General features: G+C 38.6%; 1 protein-coding gene across 1 annotated transcript in view; it reads left to right on the forward strand.

The window, feature by feature from the left end:
• Nucleotides 1-20,500, forward strand: part of LOC5569987 (integrator complex subunit 3 homolog) — an 85,414-nt gene that overhangs the window by 26,279 nt on the left and 38,635 nt on the right. The window contains exon 6 of the mRNA XM_021844319.1: nt 12,593-12,744. Within this exon, the coding sequence (XP_021700011.1) occupies nt 12,593-12,744 (152 nt within the window). The remainder of the gene's footprint in view (nt 1-12,592; nt 12,745-20,500) is intronic.

Consider the following 20,500-nt stretch of genomic DNA (forward strand, 5'->3'; position numbering starts at 1 on the left):
TTCATTTTTATGTCTACCAAATCTGTGACCGTTTAAAATTTAAACTATGATTCATTCAAAGATTGACTCGATCCCATCATATAAACAAGGGTCAAACTTTTTTTTAACATTGAACTTTTTCATAACAAATTCCACGATTAACTTAAAGGTGACCGTCGTAAAATATCGTTTTATAGATCAAGCCGGAGTTTAGCAGAATCAGTAGGGCAAACGCTCCCTTAGTGGAGGTAGTTCCAATAGTGGAGGTAGTGTGTTTTGGCGTGTTACGCAGTAATATATGATTATGTGATATTTTTCTGTGATGTACGATGCGAAAATGATATAAGTAATCGAATTTATGGAATTCAACCGTAAAACTATTTAAAACAATTATTTTGCTTAAAATTTTTGCTCCTTTGCACCTATAGTGGTGCATCAGTACCCATAGTGGAGGGTCCCATAATAAATCAATGGGTTGCTCCACTAAAGGAACCATTATTAAAACATACCTCCACGAAAGGAACAGTGTTCCTATTATTAGTGCAAGGCTTTTTGAAGGGAAATTTCAAATGAATCGTGATTTTTATATATTTGAATGATAGAAGTATTTGAAATCTATCGACTGATACGTTAAAATCATATATTTTATGATTATAAAAGCCGTTTGAAACGGTAAAAAAAATCGCAAAAATGTTTCTTAGCATATCATTAAACCGAGAATATTTTTGAAATACCGGGAAAAAAACGGGAGAAAACCGGGAATTCGAAATTGGCTTTTTACTGGCCATCCTGCCCACAGTCAGTCATGGCGAACATCCGGGACAGTTCGCGCTTCAGCTTCAAGATCGTCGACAATTTCATGCCCGCTATGAGGAGATCATCAACATACAGTACGACGAACACGGCATCTTCTCCCCTCTCGTCGGTACGGGTGTATAGGCAATAATCGTGCTTGGAACGAACAAAGCCTAATTTCAGGAGCGCTTGATTGAATTTCTCGTTCCAACATCTAGGGGATTGCTTCAGTCCGTATAACGATTTCATCAGACGGCATACCGTGCCTGGTCGCGCTGGCAAACCATCTGGAACCGCCATGTATATTTCTTCTTGAAGTTCCCCATGAAGAAACGCTGTCTTTACATCCATTTGGGGGAAATGAAACCTTTTTGGAACACCAACAGCCAGCACGATCCGAATTGTCGCTAGCTTCGCAACAGGTGCATAGGTGTCGTTGTAGTCCAGGCCAGGTTTCTGTAGAAAACCCTTGACGACCAGTCTCGCTTTACGGCGCACGGGGTTGCCGTTCTCATCCTCCTTGTTACAGAACACCCACTTCGCCTGAAGGGGTTTCACACCGGCTGGGCATGGAACCAGTTTCCATACCTTGTTGGCTGCCATGGATTTAAGCTCCTCGTCCACTGCATCCAGCCACAGCTATCGGTCATCTCGCGCTTTGATTTCATCAAACGATTCCGGGGGATCTGAGGATGGTGAAAGATTCCCAGCAGACGTTGCTCTGAACCCAGTCAAAAAGTCAAAGAACATACCTGGGAGCTTGCGCTCCCGTTCACTGCGCCTAGTGTTAGACTCTAAACAGTCATCACCTCTTGTTTGTGAAGGGAGCGCCCCAGGATTTTCAAGCTGTTCTTCAGGGAGTTCCTCCGGGTCAACCGAATCTTCATCATCGCTTGGAAAAGAAACTACCGCTTCCGGTTCGGCTTCCTGATCATCTTCCTCGGCTGGGTACACTGTCGGAATCATCAACGGAACCTTCAAATCTTCACTGTCTTCAACTGCATACGGCATTGATTTCTCGTCAAATTTGATGTCACGAGCTATGAAGATTTTTCTTGACGATCTGTCCCAAAGGCGGTAGTTGATGGACCGGCCGCGTTGATGGACGAGCACCTTAATTTCCACCATTTTCACTTTCTTGGCTGCTTCTGGTGTACGTGGTAGTGTCATCGGACAGGAAACGCTGCTACGGAATAGCAATCAACACAAACTCACGATGATGACACTGCTCGAATGGATGGACGAAACCAGTTTTCTTTTCGAAATTCACTCACTTCAATAATTTCTGCTCACAGTTTTTCTGATCTTTTACCTTTTCCACTTGATCATTTTCAGAATCACAGTTGCAGCAAAAGTACAGTGCACTAGTCCACAGTTTTTGGTGCTGCGATTTTCACTTAGTTCACTTGGACTGTAGTTCTTGTTCGGTTTTCTTCATCCGGTTCGGACGGGCCACTATGTTGGCTTCACGCCAATGCCAAATTCACAAACCACCGGAGCAGCCAGCGACCGATCGCAATCCACATTCAAGACCAAAACCACCGCACAACTCAGACTATTCTCTGCTCGGAAAATTACGACTACAACGCAATGCATATCCTAGCTCTCAAGTCGCTTACCAACCTGGTGGCCAATTCTGAAAAGAAATATGGCGGAATTTCTTAACAACTCTAGCTGGTTGGAAGGTAGCGATAAATGACGGCATTGGATAGCAGCGGTAGTCATAAATAATGCACACAGCAGCGGCAGAGCAGAAGCGTTTCTGAGTGGTGGCAATTCGATGAATGCAATCGGCAGCTGACTCTCAACAGGATCGGGAATACAACGAAATCGAAACGGCGACGTAATTCAGGCAATAAGATGAGCAGCGGTTGCTGCAATCCTCAGGGCTCAGCTTTGCAAATGATACACTCATTACATTTCACTTTTAACTTTTATTCGGACGTTGTACACACGCATTATGCCTTCGATGACTGTACGCTTGTGGCTTATTCAGGTGTTGGTGTGTGCGTGTTGATTCTGCGATATATTTCGATAAATAAAAGGGATGTTGCACTGAGAAAAATCCACACGTTTGATCCGTGTGTTTAAAATTATGGATCGATTCATGAACGTCTATATCGATTTGTTGTGATTTTCTTACAAACTTCGTGTGTGTTACACATTCAATTCTTTAGTTTTGCTTCATGGACCGATTCATCAACCGACAACATGAATTCCATAATTTTCCACATAAGTTCCTAAAGCTTTCCATTTCAAATTCGTATGTGTCAACCTATGGGTGCATAGATCATCACCCAACACGGATTCAGTGTGTTTAACTTATGGTTATCTTGTGTCATGCTCATCATGTTCAAGTTGGTCGATATGAAATCGATGAGCTTGCTGTCGATTTCCGTGTTCCAAATTTCTAAATTTTTAGTGATCAATCCATAGCGAACTGCGGTCGGACCTCGTGTCGAACGACAGTCATCATCATGTTCCAAAGAGAAGAAGCAAATTCTGAAACTGAAAGTGTTAGAGGAAAATTTGCGGATTCGTTTTCTTTCAATTAGTAAAGATATCCGAGTGAAGATAATGAGTTCATTCTAATTTTCTATACATGAAATGCATTACTTCCAGCATTGGATATAATGTATGGTGTTAGAGAAACGGATTCCACTAACAGATTTTCCTAGCTTTCAGCTTCGAATAAAATGAAATATGCTAATCCCGGGCTTCTCAAAAATATGGATTTGCGGCGCCCCGCTTGTTGCTTGTTGACTCACTTGCTTGAGAAAAAAAAACATTCAAGTGAGCTTGCGACAAGCAGAGGAGCCTCGAATTCATATTTTGGGGAGCAAGAGTTCTTCTACCAAATTTCTTCTTTCAGTCTCATGACATTCATGTTCTATCACACATAACTATCTGAAGCCACTACATTTCGAAATCAATAAGCAAATCAGTTGGTTTTCATGATTTAATATTTAGACATTCATGTTTGTTTCACATGACAACCTAATGTTGATACACATGCTATTATACCGTGAAGTCAATTACGAAATCCATATGGCTATCACACTCAAGTCATGTTGTTTTCCTCTTTGCGCAAATCTATAAGTAAAATACACGACCTTGACGTGTAGATTTTTCTCAGTGTGGTCGATCGCGGTACAGGGTATGCGTACAGGGTTGAATTTAGGGACGTTGGGAAAATGATTGTAACCATTTCGCTGTCGCGAACAACTCCTGTCACTAAGTTGAAAAGCAGGTTCAGTAAGTCTCACAGTATGAAACGCCTAAAAACACAGTCAAACCGCCATTTGACATTACTAGAATTACATCATAAATACGAATGAATCAAATTAAAGAAGTGAATATTATTGAGTGTATACAATACGGAAGACTTCATTTGACTAGCAGCGGACGTTGAAAAAGCCAGAGCGGAAAGCCTTCGGTTACTTAGAATTTGAAGTATTTTGCGGGTAGCAAAATACTTCAAATTCTAAATAACCGAAGGCTTTCCGCTCTGGCTTTTTCAACGTCCATAGAACACCACCGAAAGTATCAATTCAATATAACGTTTCTACTATCCAACTCTACATATAATAGCGTATGATAGTAAAAGAGATAATAAAATGATTATTCAAGCTGTATTTAATAAAAACATTAGGGGGAAGTCCTCTATGCCCGGACACTTTTTGTTTTTTTCGTAATTTTTCAAAATCTACACTAGTTTTACCGTTAATTTTTGTACAGCATAAAAAATTCACATTATTTTAAGTAAAAACTCACATGAGAACAAAAATAAACTTTTACAACTTATTTCCATGTTGGATTACATAATGTACCAAAAATGGTGTGCACTGAAAAGTGTCCTCCGGACACTATGTCCTCTATGCTCGGACACCATTAAAGTTTACACCAAACCCACAGAAAGGCCAAGGGGTGCTTCGTATGTTAGCACATGCCTTGTGGGTTCAATCTTTGCATGATGTACAGCGTATGAAGCAGATTTGCGAGATCACAGGTCAGTTCCATAAACTCCTTCTTGATCAGCGCCATAGATCGATTCGCCATATGTCGCCGTCTATGTTGCATTAGCGGTTGCTCGTATTCAGATGAAAATGTCTTCGGGAATTCAACGCGTTTATAGTTTTTCACAATTTGTCAGCTCGAAGGTTGAAGTGTGCTCTTAGGTACAGTCAACTCTCCTTTATTCGACCTTCGTATCTAAATATCTAGTAAGACAACCATAGTAAAATTTGGTGTTCATGGCTACCTCCATGGTCCCTTGAATCGCAGATTTGCACTGGTTTAGTATTTATTCTGTAACACGATATCTCCCAAATCGATGGTCCCTTCATTATCGAGTTATAGAGAGATGCTGTACATCATATCTTGTGGCTGCTTCTTGTGCGCTCATTTGCCTTAAAAGCATCATATTGACAGCACTTTATAAGACCTCCAAGGACTGAAAGTTTTGTTGTTTATGCTTTTATTTGTTGCTGTTTTTTACCCTACATTTATGAAAAAAGCGAATTATGAATTAGATCCCAGTTGTTAGGTTAACATTTTCACTGTCCGGTCATAGAGGACAAGAGGTGCCCGGACATAGAGGACTTGCAATGGTTTACAAAAAGGTTGCTTTTCTTTAAAATTCGACATTTTCTAATGAATTTTGCATTGTGATTGATGCAAAACTTACTGAAGTCAACGTACGAAGACAATTCAGCTTACATTATAAGAAACATTTGTGGCTACACTTGTATGAAATTTTATCGTTTCACATTTTTTTTTGGTAGATTGTATCAGAGTGAAAGTTTCAACAGCTACTGTTTGTTTACGTTTGGACATGAAAACGTCATAATTTGTATATGTGATAATGTGGCTAAGACTGTTGTATATCTCTGTATGCGTGAGGCTCATATAAGCTTGACCATACCTACTTCATAGGAGAGGCGACTAGTCTTACTCGGTCCACCATCGTGCATAGGTCACATTGCGTATCGGTCTGTTTTACTGTAAGTTAGTTACCACAAGATGGCGAAAAAGATGGGATCTGGTGCAGTGTTGATAATTTAAATTTATTTACAGAAGCGATTTGCGAGTGATTTGATATTTTTATTTCAAGTTCCAATTAACCAAGGTAAAAAAAAGAGAAGAAATAAGCGTGATCATGTTAGAATCTACATAGGATAAATTGTTTGGTTTGGCTTGAACTGAAAATCTCATTAATCGTGAGTTAAAGTGAATAATACTAAAATAAAACGAAAAGCAGTTCTGAAGAAAAGTGAAAAAAAATACAGAGCTGTGGCTGATAGCGTCGGAAAAAAAGCTGATTCATTGAATTTGTTCGAAATTGAAATGACGCCAAGTCCGCCATGTTGGAAAAATGCTGAAAAAAGTGAACCGAGCCTCCGCGTGTTAATGCATGTGAAAAAAAAATCAAACCAGCACTGATAGCATTCTGGTGTGTGTGTGTGTGTGTGTGTGTGTGTGTGTGTGTGTTATACGAGTCGCTAAAGGAATAATGGCTGGGGAGATGTTGGTGGTGAATAACCTGTATTGTATAATGCTACATCTTGGACTGTATTGGCATCGGTAGTGTTTGGTGTGTGTGGCAGAATTATTTACGGCATGATTGTTTGCAAGCTTGATTTACGTGTGCGGAAAGGTGAGGTCAGAGGAGTGAGAAAATGGAAGTGAGATTTTGGAATGTTTGGTGTGAAGATGAGTTGTTTGCTTCTGTACAGCTAAGGAATGTGTTAAATTGTGGTAAGTCAAAAGGAACACCATGTATAATGTGTGCAAATCTGGAATGAAATCAGTCAGCATGACCAAGGTAGGTACACTTTATCAGAAAAATGGCTGAGACAAATATGGACTATATCAATTGATAGCAACATGGGAGAACATAAAAAGTGAGGTTATGTTTTGTCGTGTGATTTGGGTTGTAAAAACTTATTGAGGTGGTATATGTTGAAGCTACCAACACAAAACTGATTGTGTGGAACAGCATTGAATTCACTTAAGCTGGTTAGCACCAGCTATAAAAAGAAAAGTTGGCAAACAAATTCAAGTGCATTGGTTAGCACCAGCTTTTAATGTTGGAAGTAACACTAACGGAGGAAAATTGGTTTGAATAGATCAAAGCTTTTGGAATGTTGCGAGGATCTATTTAGGGAATACATCGAAAACAACTATGAAATTCTTGATTAACTTTGAACTCGGTTTTTAATGTTGCACTATTGTCATTGTGATTATTGAAGGTCGCTCTTAGATGATGCGAATGTTTGCTTAAATGAAGGAAAAAAACATGTAAATAATGGTCGTGATTGACACGAATGAATGATGTGCGTTACTGAATGATACGTATGTTGCATAATCAATTGAGTTTAGAGAATGTCGCTCTTGGATGATGCGGATGATGTGCGCTCTTGGATGATGCGGGAGTTACATGGAATAAAAAGTGAGCACGTCACTCTTGAATGATGTGAATGAATGATGTGCGCTATAAGATGATACAAAAGATAAATAAAACTAATGTTTATTAAAATATGGCTCTTGGATGATGCGAATATATGTTGTGTGCTCTTGGATGATGCGAAACTGATATGAAATAAACAATAAATAATGTTTTGAGAACATTGCTCTTGGATGATGCGAAAGATACACAAAAAAAAAGTTATAAAAAGTTGTACATTGGTCTTAGATGACACGGAAAAAAAGTAATGATGGGCGCTCTTCGATGTTGCGTATGATAGTAAATACTAAATTCTCGACTATTGTATGAAAATGTAACCAAATGGTACTATTAGATTCTGACATGAGGCTTCGAGTGATAATACAAATCTGAGCAAGTGTTTTAAACAATATTGAAAAATTGTTCACAGCTTTCGTCACCATGGATGATCCGAATCAAACTGAGAGGGATGCCTCGAATGGTTCAAATGGGCCGATAATCCAGCAACATTTATCCCTGTTCAGTCCGGCATCGTACAATCTTCCACATTTCAAATTTAAACATTTACCGCAATCAGAAGTACGCAATGCTTGGGGATCATGGATTAGGTGGTTCGAAACCGTTATGGCAGCTTCGAACATCACGGATGGCCCAAGCTGTAAAATGCAATTGCTTGCTATGGGCGGCTTAGAATTGCAGAGTGCTTTCTATGGGATTCCTGGGTGTGACGAACAAGATGATCCATTGAAAGATCCGTACATGTCAATGAAAGAAAAATTGAGCCAATATTTCTCTCCGAAACACCACGACAGCTTTGAAAGGTTTCTTTTTTGGTCAATGGCACCCAGTGACGCCGAATCCATTGAAAAATTTGCTCTCAGAGTTCAGCAGAGGGCTGAAAAGTGCTCGTTTGGAATGACCGCAACTGAGAGTAGACAAATTGCGGTAATCGATAAAATCATACAATATGCCTCCGAAGACCTGCGTCAAAAATTACTGGAAAAAGAACACATAACTCTCGATGAAGCAATCAAAATAATCAACGCGTATCAATCTGTTAGATACCAATCTGTTAGATACCAATCGTCGAAAATGAACCCAAAACCGATCGGAAGTCTAGCCAATCGCCCCTATGAGCAAATCGATAGGGTCAATCGACTTTACGAAAGTTCAGCCAAAAAGTACGGGACAAATCCAAGGTGCCTGCGTTGTGGATACACTCGACATAGAGAAGCTGACCATTGTCCGGCATTGAATAAAACGTGCCTGCGGTGCAAGAAAATTGGACATTTTCAAACGGTTTGCAAAACTGAAAGCTCATTTAACAGTGTAGGTATTTTTATATTGATAATAGGCAAGGAACATTTTAAAGTTGCTATACCTTTACCTCATATTTATTAGGGAACATTCGATCGAAAGCGAAAAGCTACTATTGTGAATAGTCAAGGCCCTTCTCATCAATCTAAGTATCCTCGATCCTACTCTCGACCAGTGTATCAAATCGATGATCAGCAAAATAAGGAACCAAAACGTGAAGAGTTTCCGGTATACAATGTAGGAGAATCCGATGAGTTGATAACGTGTTGTATTGGGGGAGTTGATGTTACCATGCTCATTGATTCGGGATCTAAGCATAATTTGATCGACGACACAACATGGGAAATAATGAAGCTGCAAGACGTCAACATCCGAAATGAAAGATTTGATCACGATAAACGGTTTTTGGCATATGGTCGTGTTCCATTGAAACTAATCACTGTTTTTGATGCTGATCTGGAAATCAACGATGGCGGGAAGCTTTTGAAAACGAGTGCCTCTTTTTACGTGATCGAAAAAGGCCAGCAACCCTTGCTGGGTAAGATAACCGCTCAACATATTGGAGTACTACAAATTGGTTTGCCTAGTTCGAAAGATGCGTTGATCTCCAGAGTCGACACGATGAAGGAACCATTCCCTAAGATGAAAGGAATAACGCTAAGTTTGCCAATCGATAGATCAGTTTCGCCTGTTATCCAACCTCTCCGTCGCTGCCCTATACCACTGCTGCAGCAAGTTGAAGCTAAACTGAAAGAGTTGTTACAGTTGGATATAATAGAGAAGGTTACCCAACCGACGTCATGGGTATCACCGTTGGTTCCAATCATGAAAGACAACGGTGAGCTAAGGCTTTGTGTAGATATGCGAAGAGCCAATCAGGCTATCCAAAGGCTCAACCATCCCTTGCCGGTCTTTGACGACATGTTGCCGAAATTTCGAGATGCGAAACTTTTCACGACGTTAGACATTAGACAAGCTTTTCACCAAGTGGAATTGTCGGAGGATAGTCGTGATGTAACCACGTTTATTACAAATTGGGGTTTGTATCGTTACAAACGACTTCTCTTTGGGGTAAACTGTGCCCCGGAACTGTTCCAAAATCTGATGGAAAGCATTCTTGCAGAATGTAAAAACACAGTAGTATTTATCGACGACATCATGATTTTTGGGTCCACTGAGGAAGAACACGATTTGGCAGTGAAACATACATTGAGCGTTTTGAACCGGTATGGTATTCTGTTGAATATCCACAAGTGCAGGTTCAAGCAAACGGAGATTTCGTTCTTGGGTCATAGACTTTCACCAGAGGGAGTGGCACCGGCGGATGAAAAAGTTCAGGCTATACTACACTTCAGAGCTCCACAAACAAAAGAAGAGCTGAGGAGCTTTCTCGGCTTAGTGACATACGTGTCGCGTTTCATTCCGAATTTGGCAACTGTGAACTATCCTTTACGGGAGTTACTCAAGCTGGAGACCCCGTTTGATTGGAAGCAAGAGCATCAGGAGTCATTCGATCAACTTAAGCGTATAATAGGATCTATCCAGCACTTAGGGTATTACGACCCTAAAGATCGAACGTTACTAATCACCGATGCATCAGGAGTAGGGCTTGGCGCTGTATTATTGCAGTTTAAGAACAATCAGCCTAGGGTTATTGGATATGCCTCAAAAAGCCTCTCAGAAACCGAGAAAAAGTATCCGCTGATCGAAAAGGAAGCTCTTGGAATTGTGTGGGGAGTCGAGCGCTTCAGAATGTATCTTCTTGGAATACATTTTGAGCTAGAGACAGACCATAGACCGTTGGAAACTCTTTTTACGGCGAATTCAAGACCTACGGCAAGAATTGTGCGTTGGATGCTGAGAATTCAAGCGTTCAAGTTCAAAGTAAGGGTTTGCTCAGATTTAAAACATTTGTGTATAGTATAGAATCTTATTTTGATAATTGTTCACAGGTTGTTTATCGTAAAGGTTCTGCTAACTTAGCAGATACATTTTCTAGACTTGGAGCTCACGTCCCTGATACTCATTGGACGGATGAATGTGACGTTTTCATTCGGCGTGTCTTAGCGGAATCGTTGTCCACCTTGGTAAAGCCTTCGGATCAAGATGATTTCGATCCAGAAGCTGAAATCTTTATTCGGACTATCCAAGAGGCTGCTGCAGTAGATATCGAAGAAGTTATTCAGGCTACTGCATCGGATCAGGAGATGCAAAAGCTTAGAGCATGTATCGTAAACGATTCATGGAATAATGAAGATTTGAAACAGTATAATCCGTTTCGTAACGAATTCACATATGTGAATTCACTCATCTTGCGTGGATCCAAGCTCGTTATACCGAAAAGCCTGCGGTCTAGAATGCTGCAGCTAGCACATGAGGGGCATCCTGGACAGTCCCTGATGAAGCGTCGTTTGCGAGAAAGATGCTGGTGGCCTGGTATAGATCAATCTGCAGTAGATACATGTGAATCATGCGAGGGTTGTCGCTTAGTTCAGCTTCCCGATCCACCAGAGCCGATGATGCGACGTCAACTGCCCGACCGTCCGTGGGTTGATATAGCGATAGATTTCCTGGGACCAATGCCATCCGCTGAATATATTCTGGTAGTCATCGATTATTACAGTCGTTACATGGAACTAGAGGTGATGAGTAAAATAACAGCACAGGAGACTATCAGACGCTTAAGACGTATTTTTCGGATCTGGGGGCCACCTAGAACAATCACGCTAGACAATGCAAAACAATTTGTATCTTGCGAATTTGAAGAGTTTTGCAAAGCAAATGGCATTCATCTCAACCATACGTCACCGTACTGGCCCCAGGCCAATGGGGAAGTTGAACGCCAGAACAGGTCGCTGTTGAAAAGAATGAAAATTGCGAATGCATTGTACGATGATTGGAAAGCGGAACTCAACAGTTATCTAGACCTGTACAACAATACTCCGCATACAGTTACTGGTAAAGCCCCTAGTGAGCTTCTGCAGAATCGGAAATTACGCACCAAACTTCCTTGTATCGACGATCTTCAGACCATGCCTCCTAGTAGTGACTTTAGAGATCAGGATCATGAGAGAAAAATTATGGGAAAACGGTGGGAGGATGTGAAGCGCAGAGCAAAACCGAGCACTATCTCGATTGGCGACACAGTTCTCATGAAAAACCTTTGTCCTACGAACAAGCTGTCGACCAATTTCCATGAGGAGAAATTCTTGGTTGTGAACAGACAAGGCTCCAACGGAAACTGGTAAAACAAACGATCGAAACACATCTCACTTGAAAACTGTCTCTGATCCAGTGCCAATAACGGTCAATGACCCGGACACGAATTTCGATGATCGGGCATTGCCCACCACATGCGTTGATCCAAATATCGATGAAGAATCACATGACGGTGCTGTAGTCTCACATTCGGTACCGGAACCATGTGAATCGTTGCTGCCTTCAGTACAACTGCGACGGTCGGCACGAACACCCAAGCCGAAGGAAATATACAGCCCATGAAGCTAAGTATCCACATGTATTAACGTTTTACTAATGTAATAAAACAAAACTATCATTTACGAAATAAAATAAATTATTTGAAAGAAAAGGGGATGTGATAATGTGGCTAAGACTGTTGTATATCTCTGTATGCGTGAGGCTCATATAAGCTTGACCATACCTACTTCATAGGAGAGGCGACTAGTCTTACTCGGTCCACCATCGTGCATAGGTCACATTGCGTATCGGTCTGTTTTACTGTAAGTTAGTTACCACAGTATACACTGCAAAATTGTGTTTTGATATAATCCTGGAATACTAAAATCTTAATATCATTGCTACCCGCAAAATACTTCAAATTCTAAATAACCGAAGGCTTTCCGCTCTGGCTTTTTCAACGTCCATAGAACACCACCGAAAGTATCAATTCAAAATACTAAAGATAAAAAAATAGACTACCGTATATTTGGGTAATGATTTAGAACCCATAGAACCCTAGAAGTCTTTCAACGCAATGAAATATACAAAGGTAACTCAGTTTTTCTAAACATATTCTTTTATTTTTTTATTCCACAGATCGCTCCGAAGATAACTTCAATCACGCGGAAAATGTCACAAACTACATTACATCCAATGATGAACTAAAGTTTAGTGATGATGAAGATGAAAACAAAATAAATAATGTCAAGGATGATGTTTCTGATGATGATGATTTACCACTTTCTAAGGTAACTAAACAAACAAATTTGACAATTTATGTATAGGACATACGCGTACCGTAAGGCGGGGTGACATTGGTCCATAAGGGTGACTTTGGGCCAATATTTTACAGCAAGCTAATGCCAGAACAATGAAAACATTGTGTCAAACTTAGAGAATACTTTATAAATAGCCAATAAATGGTCATAGATTAGTTTTTTGACGTTCCTACTAACCATTAGATGCATCGAAAGAGGCGGTCAATGTTACCCCCTAGGCCCAATGTCACCCCGCACGGTATCATTAAAGTTTGTGGTATGTTCATGTATCTTTCATACCATGTTGTTATGAAAATCTCTTCATACGACATCTTGAGAAGTACAGTGGTCCAAATTCATATTCGTACAAGGCATTGTTTTCACATCAAGTTGGTAAAAAGCTATGATGTGATATATCGAATTCAGATTACTCTGTGTTTGGATTTTGATCCGAATAAGCCGATCGAACTATATTCAGAGAGTGCAAAAGTTCGTGAACCATAACAGATCGTGGCACATCGCAATCGGAGAGCCCTATGAATGTTGATCTTCACTCTATCGCATGGTGCGTCGCGAGAGAGCGTTCAAGAGCAGCAACTCTTACAGACTACAACGGTATTGAGCCATTCGGGTGATTTATGTTTTGCATAAAACTGGTAATAACTTTCATATTTTCTGGTAATGCAACCTTCTTCTTTTTCTGCTTCTTGGCATTACGTCCTCACTGGGACAGAGCCTGCTTCTCAGCTTAGTGTTCTTATGAGCACTTCCACAGTTACTAACTGAGAGCTTTCTTTGCCAAAGTTGCCATTTTCGCATTCGTTTATCGTGTGGCAGGTACGATGATACTCTATGCCCACACGGGAAAAAATTATGTGGTAAAAATTACTATTTTAGCTGACTACGCCCATTCTTGAAACTACCATGCAATTTCAGACCAATTTACTATGTTTACGGTACATCCCACCACATTACTGGTACATTTGACAGAAATAATTTACAACAATCTGATTTTGACTACAGACATGGTAAAACCAAGCGCATTTCTGGTCTGCTGAAAATTGCCGGTGCGAGCGCTTAAGTTAACCCCCTAAAATAGTAGTTTTTACCGCACAATTTTTTTGCGTGCAGGGAAGTCAAGGAAATTTTCATTACGAAAAGATCCTGGACCGACCGGGAATCGAACCCAGACACCTTCAGCATGTCTTTCCTTTGTAGCCGCGGATTATAACCACTCGGATAAGGAAGGCCCCGGTAATGCAACCTTAACCAACTTAATTATAATCTATTGTATAAGTAGTTGAACACCTTTTTAATTGCATACATACCATGCACATACCATATTTGACGCGGTTAAGGAAATTCTGAATTCTAACATTAAATCAAATCGTAAAAATCTGTACGATTCTGTTTGAAATTGGAGCTATGTTAGCTAAACTATTATAAAATTAAAGAAAAATCAATAAAAATATATTTTTTTCTTCGTGTTTTAATGACTTTTTGTGGAACACATTAGGTTTCTTAATTGACAATTCTTCACTGTGCCTAATTTGACGCACTATGTTCCTTATTTGACGCACTAAAACATAATTACTAAAGTTCGAATCATACATGAGTTTTAGTATTCCATAGCAAAAGCGCTTAAGAACATAAAAGTTAGAACGCTCAATCCTCTATCGATTTACACCGACAGTTTTGATAAAAGCTTGTTAAAAACGTTTTGAACATTTCATGTCAGTATGACTATTGTAGGCAACCTCGTTTTCTTCGGCAGCTTTCTTATAAGAACTGCAAGCTCATATATTCGGCAGCTCTAAATTAGCAGCATTTTGACACGTGTTCGCTTGAGTTGATGACATCTCTGGTGAAATTGTTTGTTCAATCTCATAAATCTCGTCAACGGGAAGCTGACAGAACAAAGAATCATGAATGTTTTCATTGGTGTGTTTTGATTGAAAAATACATACAGTATCGGACATATAAAATGCACCAAAGCCGTTTTCCCATACAAAATAATCAATTTCAGAGAGCTATATCTCCTCCGTTTGTCAACCTATTCTTTTCATTTTGTCTGTAACGAACTACAAATTACCTCAATTTTTAAAAACTATTGAAAAAGTTGTGTGAAAACTATTGATTCAAAAGTTACAGATAGATTGAATTTTGACACTAAAAATGCACCAAGACACAAAGTGATGTAGCAGACAAACTATGCGTCGTATCATTTCGGTGTCTTCAGCGCATTTGTTTATTGAGTGATAAGGACCAAATTCGCTGAAGATACCAAAATGATACGACGCATAGTTTGTCTGCTACATCACTTTGTGTCTTGGTGCATTTTTTATGTCAAAATTTAACCTATCTGTAACTTTTGAATCGAGAGCTTTCACACAACTTGTTCAATAGTTTACGAAAATTGAAGTGATTTGTACTGCCGTGAATCGCAAGTCAGTCCCATCTGCATTTTCGTCAAAATTGAGTTGAGTTCAGTTTTCAACATACCTATCTTCCAATGCTCTTTCAGCTGCACTAGTGAGATATTATGATTTGTTCGGAAACATTATAAAAAAACAGCAAGTCAAATTGTCCCATAATGAAAAGTAACCGCATATCAGTCACACTACAGATTTCCGCACCGTGTAACACAAAAACGAACCGCGTTTTGATCATTTTTATATTTTCCTCGGAAAGCTCTCGTAGTGAAAAGCAAATTGTGAAAGTTTCATTAGGATTTGAACATGTTTCAATCTACTGGAATTTTTTGAATATTTGTATGGAAAACAACACGATGAGTCGATGTTCCATGACTCGATATCGACTCATGGAACCATACTAGCAACAAAATTTCATGGTTACTATGATGGTCCCTTGAAACAGGTTTCCTAAGGATTGTTGTTCCATGACTCGATATTTCCATGAGTCGATGGTCCCTTCAATATCGACTCATGGAGGTTTCACTGTATTATATTCCGAAAAATGACACTTGGTAGTGACGTCATTCCTATCGCAATCTCGAACGAGTACAAGAGAAAGCAAAGCCTGCTATCGTTTACTATCCTTCTAGCCCCATGCTTGGCGATAGGAATGACGACACATGTTTTGATTGAAAATCGTTGTTTACACGTGGGAATAGCCTACCTTGTTGTGTATACCGTGGGAAAACAAGTTTGGAAACTTCAAAGCCCATTTTCTCAATGCCTACTTTTTACAGATGGGACTGACTTGCGATTCGCGGCAGTGTAGTTCGTCACAGAAAAAATGAAAAAATAGGTTTAGAAACGGCGGAGACATAGCTCTCTGAAATTGACCATTTTGTATGGGAAAACGGCTTTGGTGCATTTTGTCCGATACTATATTTTTTAAGGTTCATCCGACACCATGGTCTTAGTGAATAAAATTAAAACTAAACTAAACTAAGCATCAACTCTTGGACAACACTTAACAGGATACATTAGACTTGGCGATTGCGTAACCGATTTTTGAAGGTATTAGTTGAGATGTTAAAATCGAACAAATTGTAATTATCTTGCAATATGGGCCGCCTAAGGAAAACGTCATGGAATTCATAGAAAAACAGCAAAAAATATGGTTTAAATGCAAGTGACTTGTACTATAAAATGTTATCTTCCATGTTACGTCGATAATTAATGTTAACATCAACTTGCAAATTATTTCAGGAACTTTTTGTAAAACCATGTTTTTCTACGTGGTCACCAACCATATGGGGCATTATGAGCCACCCTACGGGGCAGTATGAGCCACCTCATTCAATCGAATGATTTTTATTTAAAATAGTATAGAGAAGAGTTAGTGGTGAAGAGTACATTATTTGATAGGAAATTGTATTAGCTTTGCTTGAAATTATTGATTCTAGCGGCTTATTTTTTAAAGATACGTAATACATAGTAAACAGACCATGTTATACTAGTACTAAATTGCGATACTTGGTTCAACGTATTTTCTAGCAAAGTGTTCCATTTGTAATGGAGCATAAAGATGACTATGCAGTAAAAAAAAATAATCTGGTATATTTAGGCAATGCATTTTTATGTTCAAAATATCGTTTGTTTTGCCTAAATATAAATGGCTCATTTTGCCCCGCCCCTTCATCTTGGAAATAATATATTGCTTTTCAATAATTTTGTTTACGAACAAATCTAATTTCGCTCATGAACTGTTAATTAAGATCAGAAGTTTCAATGGATTGGTAAAATTTACCAGAATTATTAACCCTCTAATACCCAACCCCGCGTTTAGACGGGGTACACTTTGGAATTTTGCGTATTTTTTTGCAGCTCGGAAATCAAAATGATTTTATTTTTGGCTTAAACCTTGACTCATAACACGCATATAAGAAAAGTTTTTTATGACTTTTCAAACTTTTTTGTATTTTCGAAAATTGTTTGAAAAACTGTATTCTTATATAACCTACAAATGCATATGGTTTATTTAACGTGTAATATAAAAAATCGTACCTTTTATATTTTGCTACGATCAACCTATCATAGAAAAAGAGCTTGATGGTATTAAAATATTTTATATTTTCAAAAGTACCGCAAAAACTTGAATTTTTATTATTGCTAAAAATTTGTAACTAGAAGAGGATTCAAGAAAAAATGACAAAGGATAGGGATGTTCAAAAATAAAAATTATAAAAATCAAAAACAAAAATTCATAGTTTTGCGAATAAAAATAAATCATTGCCCAAAACGTGTTTAGAACGATTGCAATGAAAATGATATTTAGATCGAAAATAAAAATTTGGGTATTAGAGGGTTAATATAATTGTCTTATAGGCTTAATTACAAACTGCCAAAATTATAAGCTTTTAATGACGAAGGACAAATTTGTACATTTTTGTAAATATCTTGAGTGTTCAAACGAATATTCTTACGGTTTTCATTGTGGTGGCTATTTGAGGCATCTTTTAGCAGATCATAATGACACTAAACATTAAAACACTGTTTTTGAGGTCAAAACCGGGGTGGCTCGTATTACCCCGTATGTTCATATTGCCCCCATTGCCCCTATATGTATTAAGCTGGCGAAGCAATGCTGGGCTGTCAATTCGGATCGAAGAAGTTTAGCACCAAAGACGGCTTGGTTCATCTTTCGCCTCTTCTCTAGCGTTTCGATACCCAACAGTGCGCATCGATGCTCGTAAGGCGGTAGCCGTAATGGTTCAGACCATGGTAAGCTACGTAATGCGCATCTCACGAATCTACGCTGAATCGATTCGATTCTAGCAATCCACACTGCATCATATGGCAACCAGATTACAGAAGCAAACTCTAGAATTGATCTGACTAATGAGCAGTACAATGATTTTAGGCACAGAGGGTCATCGAATTCACTTACTATTTTGAAGATGACTCCAAGTTGACGATTAGCTTTGTCGACTGTTTCTGAATAGTGCATTTTGAATGTCAATTGGTGGTCTAGTAAAACACCCTAATCTTTAACATTATCCACACGAGGCCGGACAGCCGCTATGCCCGGACAGTTTGAATTTTCCATAAACGAATAATGATATTAAGATTTTAGTATTCCAGGATTATATCAAAACACAATTTTGCAGTGTATACAAATTATGACGTTTTCATGTCCAAACGTAAACAAACAGTAGCTGTTGAAACTTTCACTCTGATACAATCTACCAAAAAAATGTGAAACGATAAAATTTCATACAAGTGTAGCCACAAATGTTTCTCATAATGTAAGCTGAATTGTCTTCGTACGTTGACTTCAGTAAGTTTTGCATCAATCACAATGCAAAATTCATTAGAAAATGTCGAATTTCAAAGAAAAGCAACCTTTTTTGTAAACCATTGCAAGTCCTCTATGTCCGGGCACCTCTTGTCATCTATGACCGGACAGTGAAAATGTTAACCTAACAACTGGGATCTAATTCATAATTCGCTTTTTTCATAAATGTAGGGTAAAAACAGCAACAAATAAAAGCATAAACAACAAAACTTTCAGTCCTTGGAGGTCTTATAAAGTGCTGTCAATATGATGCTTTTAAGGCAAATGAGCGCACAAGAAGCAGCCACAAGATATGATGTACAGCATCTCTCTATAACTCGATAATGAAGGGACCATCGATTTGGGAGATATCGTGTTACAGAATAAATACTAAACCAGTGCAAATCTGCGATTCAAGGGACCATGGAGGTAGCCATGAACATCAAATTTTACTATGGTTGTCTTACTAGATATTTAGATACAAAGGTCGAGTAAAGGAGAGTTGACTGTACCTAAGAGCACACTTCAACCTTCGAGCTGACAAATTGTGAAAAACGCGTTGAATTCCCGAAGACATTTTCATCTGAATACGAGCAACCGCTAATGCAACATAGACGGCGACATATGGCGAATCGATCTATGGCGCTGATCAAGAAGGAGTTTATGGAACTGACCTGTGATCTCGCAAATCTGCTTCATACGCTGTACATCATGCAAAGATTGAACCCACAAGGCATGTGCTAACATACGAAGCACCCCTTGGCCTTTCTGTGGGTTTGGTGTAAACTTTAATGGTGAAAATCATAGTGTCCGAGCATAGAGAACATAGTGTCCGGCCATAGAGGACACTTTTCAGTGCACACGATTTTTGGTACATAATGTAATCCAACATGGAAATAAGTTGTAAAGGTTTATTTTTACGCTATCATACGCTATTATATGTAGAGTTGGATAGTAGAAACGTTATATTGAATTGATACATACGGTGGTGTTCTATGGACGTTGAAAAAACCAGAGCGGAAAGTCTTCGGTTATTTAGAATTTGAAGTATTTTGCTACCCGCAAAATACTTCAAATTCTAAATAACCGAAGGCTTTCCGCTCTGGCTTTTTCAACGTCCGCTGCTAGTCAAATGAAGTCTTCTGTATTGTATACGCTCAATAATATTCACTTCTTTATACATTTCATATAACTCGTGATTCATACGAGTTATATGAAATGTATAAAGAAGTGAATATTATTGAGCGTATACAATACGGAAGACTTCATTTGACTAGGTTAATGGCAACAATGTCGGAAAATAGAATTGTGAAAATAATATTCATAAGTCAACCAGGAAGGGTGCAGTGCTACTTGGGCACTTTCATGATTCACTTTGGCATGATTTTTTCCGATCGAATTTTGCAACAAGAAGCAAGTTGGATAGTAGAAACGTTATTGCCGTAATGTTCAACATATACGTTATTTTAAATGATAAAAACAACAGGGTGTATTCCAGTAAAAATATATCAATGCTCTCCATTCATCAAGTAGGCTCGTATTTATATTAACATCAATAAACTGCAAAGACAAAGCTGAATTCAAAGAAAGTTGAATATTAAGATGAATATATTTAATATTATAGAGCTATGGACAGCATGGGTAGGGTAGTTTTATGAATAACAAAGTTCGTAATATAGATTATTTTAACAAAAAAAAAATAATAAAAATAATCTTATTCTATTGTTCAGACCACAAAAAATTGTGTACGTTGATAGAAAAAATAATTTTATAAGAGATTTTAAGTTATGCTGAAATAATGTTGTGAACTTTTTGATGACAAGAACTGCTTGTAATTTCTGTAAACTCAATTCATTTCAACAGAAACTCTTTTAGTACTCACGAATGTCGCTCTTACAACAGATCCATCAACAAATATATACGTTACTGCAAGGCTTATTGGATTTTATAGTAAACAATCATTTATAAAGTGGAGTTTTTAATAAAATTTTGAGAAATGCTT

Source organism: Aedes aegypti, chromosome 2 (assembly GCF_002204515.2).
Source record: "Aedes aegypti strain LVP_AGWG chromosome 2, AaegL5.0 Primary Assembly, whole genome shotgun sequence".
Taxonomy (NCBI): domain Eukaryota; kingdom Metazoa; phylum Arthropoda; class Insecta; order Diptera; family Culicidae; genus Aedes; species Aedes aegypti.